Source organism: Oryzias latipes, chromosome 16 (assembly GCF_002234675.1).
Source record: "Oryzias latipes chromosome 16, ASM223467v1".
NCBI lineage: Eukaryota > Metazoa > Chordata > Actinopteri > Beloniformes > Adrianichthyidae > Oryzias > Oryzias latipes.
This window is the reverse complement of record NC_019874.2, coordinates 28,654,611-28,665,640: the sequence shown is the minus strand read 5'-3', so window position 1 is coordinate 28,665,640 and position 11,030 is coordinate 28,654,611. Positions and strand designations below refer to the sequence as shown.

The 11,030-nt window shown below is 40.7% G+C and overlaps 1 protein-coding gene across 8 annotated transcripts; it reads left to right on the top strand.

Annotated features, from left to right (window-relative positions):
* The first annotated feature begins 2,071 nt into the window (after window positions 1-2,071).
* LOC101172020 (membrane-spanning 4-domains subfamily A member 8) lies at window positions 2,072-7,590 on the top strand. 8 transcript variants are annotated; one of them, XM_011485785.1, is made up of 8 exons: window positions 2,189-2,290; window positions 2,439-2,504; window positions 3,655-3,842; window positions 4,034-4,150; window positions 4,512-4,568; window positions 5,097-5,297; window positions 6,566-6,688; window positions 7,419-7,590. In XM_011485785.1, exons 1-8 carry the CDS (start codon window positions 2,257-2,259, stop codon window positions 7,473-7,475), a joined length of 843 nt encoding a protein of 280 aa, XP_011484087.1. In that variant the 5' UTR covers window positions 2,189-2,256; the 3' UTR covers window positions 7,476-7,590. The 8 variants fall into 8 exon arrangements, with proteins under 8 accessions (XP_023819865.1, XP_004078419.1, XP_011484087.1 ...); XM_023964095.1 differs by having other exon boundaries at window positions 6,566-6,693; XM_011485788.1 differs by having other exon boundaries at window positions 2,248-2,290; window positions 2,439-2,524; window positions 4,014-4,150.
* The last annotated feature ends 3,440 nt before the right edge of the window (window positions 7,591-11,030 follow it).

Genomic DNA, 11,030 nt, shown 5'->3' with positions numbered 1-11,030 from the left:
TATTTATTTTAGTGTGGATGTTTAACATTGTGATTACAAAAAAAAGTACAGAATGTTTTTTTATCATTTTTTATTCAAGTGTTTGTTTCTGATTTGAGTTATTGTAATATAAACGTTTCTCAAATGATTTCTTGAAAGACCCACTCTGATGAAAATTCTGTTTTTTAACATGTTGTGGCATTTTTCTGATGATGGAGGACGTATATAAAGGAAATTAAGCTTCTTTTTGCATTTCTGGGTATTTCTTTATTCAAATCGTTGTGAATCAGGAGCAAACGTTGGAAAAACATCGTCTCCTGACGAAGAAACAAAACGCTGGCTCTCAGCTGGGCGGAGGCGAAGGGCGGTGAGGTTGCGCCGCGGCAACAGCTTTTGTTTTGGGGAGAAACAGCATCATCGTTATAGAAAGACCACTTTTGAAAATTACAAGATGATCGGGGTAGGTCTTCAATGATGTGGAAGAGCAGCAATGACTGCTTCTCACCAGCAGGTGGCTCCAGCTGATGACATGAGTCTTTGGGATCTGCGACCCCACTAGAATCCCACTCTCTTTTGTTTTTTGGGGTAAGTTTGGTTTCTGTCGGTCAAAATGATGCCAGAAACCGCTCCTAAGGCAATCCTCCCAGAAAAATACCAAAAATAACCTTCATATCTCGTCCAATGTGACCCAAGCTACCATGGAGAAAACACTTCAGAGGTCAAACGGGGTCATCGACTGCTGTTTGGGTTAGAACTGGGTTAAATTTTTTACCAAAGTCTGCAGTAAATGTTGCTGGATGTGATTCTAGAGTTAATAACTGTCCTTGTGATCAAAAGTTCCATGAAAAAAATGCATTTTGGTAGAGCCAAGGGTAGCAGCCCCCAGCTCATGGGGGGGGAGTCCGGTTACCGGTAGATTAAATTCTTCTGGGCGCCAGCAGCTTGTCCTTGACCGGTCTTGCTGATTTTGAGGCGGATTTCGATCCAGAAGTGGGCATTTCAGGCCAGTCTTCCCTACCAGGTCGGCATCCATCTTCGGCACAAGTTCAAGGGTCGCGAGCAGCCTGCTGAAGTGGGCAAGACGAGCAGAGATTTTGATCCACTTATTAAAGTTTCTCGCTGTGAGTCTCTCCTCCCTGAAGAATCTTTCCTCAGAGCCTTGACGGCTCGCCTCTGTCCGTCTTCTGCCCCCAGAACGCCAGATGAATCAGAAATGCTCCGATCCCAATTAGGAGGAATCCAATTACCAGAATTCTGAATAGGTAAAGGTCTTGGACATCTTCCACAGACAGCTGGGCCAGGCACACCAGCCTCCGCTCGCCCCACGGATCCATGGTGAATCCGGCCTCATGGGTTCCGTCTGGGCAGGAAGGACCCGCTTTCCCGTTCCTGAGCGTGGAGAAAAATTCAGGGACCAGCTGATCAGATCCATATTCAGAGTGCAAAAAAAAAGAAGGTGGTTAAAAAATGCAGCTGTGGGGCAGGCAGGACAACAAAGCCTTGGGAATTGGGCTGACAGAGGAGGAGCAAGTAGGAGAGCGTCTGTCCTCGGCGAGAGTTTGTCTTTTTAACCACTGACGCACTTTATAAACAGGGATGATTAAAAACAGCAAAATCAACGTGAAAACGATCAAAAATAAAACATAAATAACCCCATCAGGTAAGGAATAAATCAAACATCTTTTTTTTTTTTTAGTATAATCATTATTAGGAGGATGAGCCCGGTGGTGTAGTGGCCAGCACTCTTAGTCAGAAGCCCCTTGCTGCTCATGTCTGAATTTTAGTTCCAGAAGAACGAGTTAAAGAAATAACTCAAATACAATAATACGGTAATCTAAAAAAAAAAACTAAAGTTCTCGTTTGTTCTTCAGCAGTGATCCTCCAACATTTACATCTCTGGTTTCATCTGAACATCTTTCTTGATTTTTTCAGTTGGATCGTCATCATTTAGTAATGAATGAATAAGACAATGAAGATTTGCCTGCTCTGCATCTTGCACCTGTGCACCAACTACAGACATCGTCATTAGTTTGAACAGCAAGCACAAACATTCATAGAAATAGAGACCTGCAGTGGCAACACCTGTCCACGAGAGGGCACTGTTCAAACTCCTACAGTTTGTAGTTCAGGAGAACGTCTATGGAGAAACGCCCTCAATAGGAGCCCCCCCACCACCACCAGGACACACCTGGAGTCCCATCAGGTAAGCAGGCAGCACGTAAAACACCGGAGTTGGAATGTGGAGCTGAACACAACTTCTCAGTGGAGAAACGTTGAATGTCAGAAGCCAGGAGAACATTCTACTCAAAACGTGCGTCTTCATTGATGCTATAGGGTTTTTTTTCTCTCCCAGATAAGTTTCTACATAGAAATTACTTTAAATGTCGTTCACTTTGATCTTGTCCTCTCCACGCACCTGTCATCTTTTTCCTGTTTTTTATCTCACCTGATGGTTCCAGGAGGACTCGATGGATGTTTGTCTGTGAGAGGAGGATCCTTTTTCTCCCTTTTCCCAAATTCTATAGGTGATAAACCGTTTGATTAGGTAGGGGGGGTCTGATTTTAACGCTTTGATTTGCCCCGGGGGGGGGGGGGGGGGGGGGGGTCAAGAAATTGAAATTAATCAATTGTTTGTAGAAATACAGTTTGCGTTACATACAAGTTTTCTGGTGTTATTTGTCATTTATTGAAAGGAGTAAACCGCATTTATTAGCATTAATTCGGAGCTCGTCTCTAATGAAATAGAAAACAAATACATTTGTAGCTGCGACATAGTTTATATGTGCGAACAAAATAGGATGTAAATTGATTAATATTAACGTGGTGTGTTGTGGTCTATTGGGTAGTAAAATTGATTTGGCCTAAAGCTTCGTGATGGAATTTAGAGTTTCATTTTAGGATGGGAATGAGAAGTATATTTTGAAAAGTCTCTTAATCCTCATTTCCGGGAAACATCTTCCGGTCGGGTGCGCTCAATATGCCTGGGGACGGGGTTAACGCCTTTAAGAGGATTTCTATTTATTTATTTGTTTATGTGGGGTGCGTTAACTTCTTGGTATTTTAAGTTTTTTTCTAAACATAAAAAAATGTATGCTATTTTTTTTGGGGGGGGGGGGTAGAAATGCAAATTTTGGTGGAATAAAAAAACAAGCAAATGTTTCTTTTTTCCTTTGTGATATTAGTCTTTGTTAAAAGGAGACCTGGGGGGGGGGGTATTTACATGTTTTAAAATTGAAATGAAGCAAACGTAGTTTCTACTTTTTTATTTCGAAGTAGCTTCCGTTTCGAAAACCGGAAGTACTTGTCAGTTCGAATTTTGTCCACGCACGAATAATTATCAGCACCGAGATCGAAACTCAAATCATTTTTTTTGTTATGAGAAAGTAAATTAAAAACAACACTTGAAATCTCACAAGGTACAAAAAAATGTAGCCAAGAGATCGTTATTTATTCATTTATTTGTCCAGTTTGACTGTTTTGTGGCCACAACTTTTTTATTTTATTTTTCTTTGTACCTAGTCATCAGCCTGGCTCAATTTATGTACAATAATAATAATTTATCACTGTGAGCTGTCATTATTAGGGATAATTGGAGGGGGGGGCTTCTCCACCTGACTGTCTTAAGTTCTCCAAGAAGCGTCAAGCTGTTCACCTCCTCTGTGCTTCGGTCTCCAGGTCCTACCAGCATGTCTGTAGCAATGAGCCGAGCAGAGGGGGTGACCGTCTTTACGGTGACCTCTGACCCCCAAAGTCCTTGGCCTCCTCTGTGTCAAGCGGTGAACAGCCTGTGCTGCAACCCTGCATGCTACTCACCGTCCAAGCAGCTGCGCGGCGTCCACAGGAGCTCTCCATCAGTCCTGGGGGTGAGCACAATAACAAAACCTCACCTGTTTTATCAAGTTGTCTCTGTTTCAGTCTGATCTCACTTAGAGGGAATCACTCTTTCAAAAAAAGTTATTTCCACATTTTTCTTTATATCTTTTATCGTCAACATTTAAAGACAAAATGAAAATATATTTTCATGATGTTTCAAGGTGGACCTCCTCTTCCTCAGGCCGTGCAGATCGTGGTTGGGCTGCTCCACATCGGCCTCGGTGCTGTTCTCACTGAAGGCCAGAATTATATGTGGCAGCTGAGGGAAAATGGCTTTCCTTACTGGATGGGCGTTCTGGTAAGGCAACTAAAGATGGGTTTTATTGTTCTAAACTATTTCATTTCATCTAAAAGAAAAAATATTGTAAAACTGTTTCTTCAAAGGCAAAGAATGACTCGTTTAACATGTTCATTTTGGAGCATAGAATGTGTTTTGGGGATTTTCTGTCACTGTGTCAAAGATCATATGTGAGAACAGACCTTTCACTTTGTCTCAATCCCTTTTTAAATTACATCCTTCTTCATTTTTAAAGAAATTATATTGAAACTGTGTTTCTGTTCCTTACAAAGCATTTTGAACTCTATGTCAGTACTTTTAATAACTGTTTTAAGAATGTGTGTAAATTAAAACTAAGGATTATTGTCCTTCTTTTGTGCAGTGTGTTGTGTTTGGAACTGTGTGCATCTTGTCTGAGACGATCCCGAGTCCATGTTTGGTGAGTCACGTTAATCTAAAATGATCTTACTTGTAGAGTTAGAAATAAAGTAGTTTCTTAAAGAAAATGATGTTGTGTGTTTAACATGTCCTAACATTTTTCTGGTGATGGAGAACATTCTGATGCGTCCTGCTGCAGACCAACAGATCCACGCACGTCTTTGTTTTCCTCGTCTGAGCTGGAATCTAAATCCAAACTTGGCGGCTGGATAGCCCCAATATTTCTCTCCATTTGCGTTGCAGCAGTGTTGTGAGGTTGAGGTTGTGAGGGGCTGTCAGCTTGCGGGAGAGCGTGGAAACAGATGGATGACGGGAAGTAGCGGCGGAGTTGGCCCGCATACAACTCGAGGGGGAATTTTGAATAAACTCCTGCCGCTCTGCAGAAAATATGTCCTAGAAAGTGACAGGATTTTTAGCTAAAAACGGCATAATCATTACTAAAATACCACTAATTTGATTTTTAAAACGGATCAAAAGATCATTGAGGGAGTTAAAATCAGACTATGCTCATTGGTTTGTTTCATTTAAGGTCGTCATGAATGTGATCTTAAACCTGGCTGGATCTGCTTTTGCCGTCTCGGCCATCGTCGTCTACAGCATCAACGTCTCAGACATTTATCTGGGTATTACATGCAGAGAGGATTATTACGAGTACGGCACAACACCCAGTCCAGGTCCTGGGGAGGACTCTCTGAAGAGGACATGTTTAGAGAGCAGACGACTGACTCTGGTACGCCACACGAAGCTCATGTCCTCTGCAGTAAACACATATTTAGGAGCGTCTGACAACAATCATCTCCTCCAATGTAAATGTAAACATATGTTTGACATTTATATACTTAAATTGAGGCAAAGAAAATTAGTATTCATCAGAAAAACAAAATATTAACTGATTTATTGAAAATGGTCATTTCACTAAAGCTTCAAACTGACAGCTAAGGGTACAAATGAGCAGTTACTGATAATTAGCCCCCCAACAAGAGTCGTCCACATCTTCTGGTAAATTAAGTATTTCTTTTCCTTGAGGTTATAAATATAATCTTTATTGTAGTTTAAAACTGTTCGAGTTTCATCTTAAATGTGTGTTTACAGGAATGTTTCATGCATGCACCTAAAGGGAAAAATGCATAAGAGGACAAAAATAAAATGGTTCCAAGTGGAACAAATGCAAAGTATTAAATGCTAGTTTGTCTCTGATTTTAACAAATCTGGATTTACGAATGTATGAAAGTCCCTAATGAGTTAATACAGGCGGAGAAGAAATGTTGAGATTAAAAATCCTCTTTATGAAAATAGGAGGATGTAAACCTGGAGCTGGTTAGTCTTTGGATGATGGGATAGCCAGGTGCTGTAAATGACTGCCACCACAAGGGGGCACTCTTTGTTGTTTTCACATTCCAATCCCAAATCCAGTGAATAAAATTGGCTTCCGGAAAAGTTAAACCCCAAAAGTTTTTGAATTAATGTTTCTTTTCTTATTTATTGTGTAAGTACTTTTATATATACATCATTTTGTTTTATAATTTTGTTGTTTTTTTTCCTGCAAGTCTACACATTTCAGTAACCCCTGAGACATTCATTATGTTGTTCTTTTATTTTGTTTGTCATTAAAGTCTGGGGGAAAAGACAACATTTTTGGCTTCCGCCACCAACCTAGAGTTAAATCCCAAAGCAATAACATTCCATATAAACACCCAGTGTGATGAAAATCCTGCTTTTGGTGTTTTTAACATGTTCATGTGGCGTTTCTCCGATGATGATCGTATACAAAGAAAATTAAGCTAATTTCTATCTTCAAATTGTTGTGAACCAGGAGCTTGATTAAACCTGTAGCTCTGAAGTAGAAGTTACACCATCAAGTCACAAGCTTCATGTGTAGTTTGCAGAATTTGTGCAGTTGAGAAAACGGAAAAATTCATACAACACGCCTGCGTCTTGCCTACTTGTATATGTGTTTGCTATGACCTGCTGTGACTCACGTGTGTTCTGTGCCATCAGATGATCCTGCGAAGCATCAACTCGGTCCTGATTGTCTCGTCAGTCCTGCAGCTCTGCGTCACCATCAGCTCTGCCGTCCTGGGCATCAAGGCTCTGTGTGGCATGGAGACGGCGCCAAACCAAGTGGAGTATAAACATTTTAGATCAGAGCTTTTTGTGATCCTGTGGGTACATGAAGCTGTTCTCTCACCAGCTAATCTGTTCTAATCTGTATGATACAAACTTTGACCTGAGAGTACAGTTGGTTTGCCTGCCGACATCGTTGACGGCAAAAGACCACACACTCTTTGGAAAAGTCTTTAATCGTTTACACAATTACACAATATTTAAGCCACTTCAGGATCCACTGGAGTTAATTGTGTTAACGGTAGAAAAGTTGTGGTAATAAAAATAATGTCAACACTAGAGCTCAAACTCTTAACGGGATATAATGACGTCTGTTAGCCTTTTTCTCTCACTGGGGAATGGTTAACCATTGAAAAGGATGGGATGGCATCGTAGACTTGGATCAAAAGGTTTGATGCCGAATTAACCGGTTTCTAAACCGTTGGTCTTGGTTCTGTGCTTAGACCGACTTGGTCACTACCTTCTAAATTCATTTTCTCCTGTTTAGCTGCAGATTATTGTGACCCAACAAAAGTTCCTTTGTTTAAATTTGCCGTTTTGATCAGTTTGGTCGTAGGATTTATGTTTATTTTATTATGCGAATGTGGGAATTTGGGGTTTTTTCTACAACGCTCCCGCCCACTCTGAAGTGGTGCTCAGGTGTATAGAAATGAAAATGACAAGGCTGATGGAAACCCAGAAGCACAGTTCAGGTTTGTTTGTCATCATTGTGACTCTTCTGTTCCAGAGCGGTGATCTGTACAAGCCTCTGCTGGAGGACGTCTCCACTGAGCCGGCAGTCTGAACGTCCTCAGTCCCATTAACAGATGGACACAATGTTGTTTGTTGCTATTCTGTTCTAAGTAAAAATATCAGTTTGTTCACTAATTTGTAAACAATAAAGCAGCTGATCCGGCCAACCCGGCGTTTCTGTTCATTTAAACGGCAGACAGTATCAAGAAAATGACAAGTCCGCAGATTTATTTTGTTTCTGCACACACTTTCATAATTCTAATCCTATTTTTCTGTAATGTCAGAGTAGATATGAGAACTCTAATCAGAGCATCAAAGTCGGTCAATTCCAAGAAACGGGAAAACCCTCAAGCTGGGCTTGAAGCAAATTGTTCGAGTTGCAGCATAAGTGTTACTTAAAACATTATTGTACAAACAGACGGAGCAACTTTTTGAGTTGCTGCAATAACTTTTACTTAAAATTTCATTGGACAAACTGAGCAATTTCTGGTGTTGCTGCAACTTTTTGATTTGCTGCAATAATAAGCAGTTTGAAAAAATCCCAAGAGAAGATTTAGGAAAGATGCAGCAGAATGAAAATGAAAGCGAAGCTACAGTAAATCTATGGACTTCTGCTCAGAGGAATCCACTTTTCTTCAAGAAACTTTTTCTTTTGACTTCCCAGAATGCCAGAGTGAGCATGTTTGCATTTGATAACATTTTCCATTCACATTTTGTTTGCTTTTCGACATTCTTGGACTCCTTCTCTTCTCCAAACATTCATTCTGCTCTAACGTTCCTGCAAAGCTAAGACTGTGACTCTGGGGTTTCCAACTGGCCTTAAAGGCAGCGTCAGCTGAGGACATTCGTGTCTCTGCAGTGAAGACCTGACAGCATGTTTCTTCCTTCACTCTGCTGCGTCCAGAAGTCCGTGCAGCTGCAGATCTTTGCTCCTGCTGTCATCGGGGTGAAAACGTCTTCCTGTGGTTTCATATAAATGCTGCTGCTCCAAACGGGACACGGATTCTGAGGTTTTGGATCTTTTTCAGGCTGTCCAGATCATGATGGGTGTGATCAACATCGGTGTCGGTCTCGGGAGAACAAGCACTCGTCCTGGGGATTTCGCCAGCCTGGGAGCTGCTTACTGGCTGGGTTCTGTGGTAAAGTTCTGGTCACTCCTGCTGCTTTTGGCTCCTCCTTCGGTCCAGCTCCTCTGTGGTTTTGGACAAAAAAGCATTTGCATCTGTGGAAAAGTTGGACTGTTGATGGAGACTGACCCGTTTATGTATAAAGCCACCTAGTGGTTATCTGGAGAACTGATCTGGCTGCACTGACTGGTGGGGTGGCTGTGATTCAGAGGTGGAGCAGTCAGCCTCTGACTGGAAGATTGTTGGTTTGATGGCATTGACGGCAGCAGAGCCGCCATCAGTGTGAGGGTGTGTGTTCAGGAATGGGACTCTGACTAACTCCTTAGGTTCTTTTTTATCAGACACGGTTGTGTTTGTTTCACATACCTGACATGTTTCGACTGACGTCTTCCTCAGAGTCGTCATCAGGTGGTAGATGTGTGATGTGTGGGACTCTGACTGTTTGTCCTCAACTGAGGACTAGAAAACGCTGTTTGGAGCACGCCTTTGGCCATTTTCTTTTCAAGCCAGATTCAAACTGGAAGTCAGAGCATTGCCTCATGACGGTCACTCATTTTAGATCAAAATGGGAATTCCTATTCGGGGCATCCCAATCTGGGCTGCACAGTGCTGTGGTGGTCAGCACTCTCACCTCAGTGGTTCAAATACTTCTATTTTTATTATTGTGCTTGTTTTGATATTGTTTGTTCGGATGTAAAAAAAACTTTGTGTTGTGTTTCTATATGAAAAGTTCTATATAATTTGATTTGATTTGTAGGGGTCAAGATTTAAAAGTTAAACTTTTGAACTTCCAGTATCAGGGCAGACACTCCACCACAAGGCCACTGAGCTGTTCAGTCACATCTCACAAAAACTATTTTTTTTAGCTTACAACAAAGTAAAAAAGAAAAAGACCTCTTTTCCTGTGAAAAAACTTTGCACCTCTTTGTTTTTTTTAGTTTATGGACCAGAGTTTATTTTAGTTTTTTGATTTTGTTTTTCTCTAACTGTCAGCTGTTGGTTTTGCAGTTCACTGCAACAGGAATCTTCTCACTTTTGGCCGGCTGGTGTCCTTCTTGCTGTCTGGTAAAAATACTTCACAACCTTCAGTTTTACTACAAAAAAACACTAAATCTAATTAAATCACTTCAGTTTTGTTTATATATCACCACACACTATGTATTTAGTCTACTTTCTGAATCACACATCTTATTCCATTTGACACAAAAATGAACTTCTTAGTAACTTTTCATGAAGATGTAATGGCAATAAATCATTTAAGTCATTTGATCTTGAAAACATTTCATTTCAAACAATATTTCTAATGAAACAAGTTTTTTTGGACTTGTGATGGTGAGCAGTCTTGTATCAAACAGATTTTCTTGATTTGGGGAAACTGGAAAATGTTTTCAGTCATAAAAGTACACAGGTATTTAACGACAAAAGTAATATTCAATTTACTTATAACTTTTAAGACAATTTAATTTTTAAAATGTGTAATTCTAGTCTTAATGGAAGATGGTTTATGTCTAGAAATGAGGATAGTTGGACTGTTGCAGCACCTGAAACAGGAAATATTTGGGGGGAAAGTGTTTAAGGATCTAAAATAGTTTTTGAGCAATACATACAAATATTTATGAATATTATATACTATTATTAGAGCAAAGACTATTTCAAGACGTATTTCCTATTGTCAGAGCAATAGACCTAAATATGAATGTTGATAGCTAAAAAGATTTAATTTAGTCTTAAAAGGGCAGGTATCAGATTTTTTTTATTCATAACAAGAGAAAAACTGGATTTTTTTATTTTTGAACTTGTTTTTAAAAAGACATTTAACCAGCCTTCTAAAGCAGGAACTCTTTCCTTCCTCTCAGATGGGCTTTGCTGTGTCCATGAACATCATTTGTGCGATCTTTGCCGTTGCTGGCGTCGTGCTGTATGCATTAGACCTGGGAGACGCCTCTCTGCTGTGGATGTGTGAGCGGAGGATGGTCCAAGCTGATCTTCATCAGGACAACTGCAGAGAGGTTGCCCTCTTTGCTCAGGTGAGCATCCTCCGCCTTGAAAAGCCGCTGCACCACAGCTTGCACATGTTTGTAAAGCGTTCTCGTCTGCTCAACAGCATTTGCTGACCTCCGTGGACGTGCTATTCACCGTCCTGGCCGTCCTCCTGCTTCTGTTTTGTATTTGCTTTGCTGTTCTGGGCATCGGCTCTCTGATGGGTCAGATGAAGGAGAAGTAGGTGTTTTCAGATGTTCTTAAAGAGCGAGGAAAATGTTTTTTCTGGGTGTTTCGAATATGTTTTTGTGGCCTTTTTCTCATGATGGAGAGCATATACATAAAGAGATTTAAGCTCAAAATTGTGTTTCTGAGTATTTCTTTACTTAAATCGTTGAGCAGACAAAAAAATGCTGTTTGAAAAAGAGCTTCTTTGTGATGTCGAAAATGTGCTGGGCCCCCTGCTCCGCTCCATTCGGATGCATCCACCTGCAGACAAA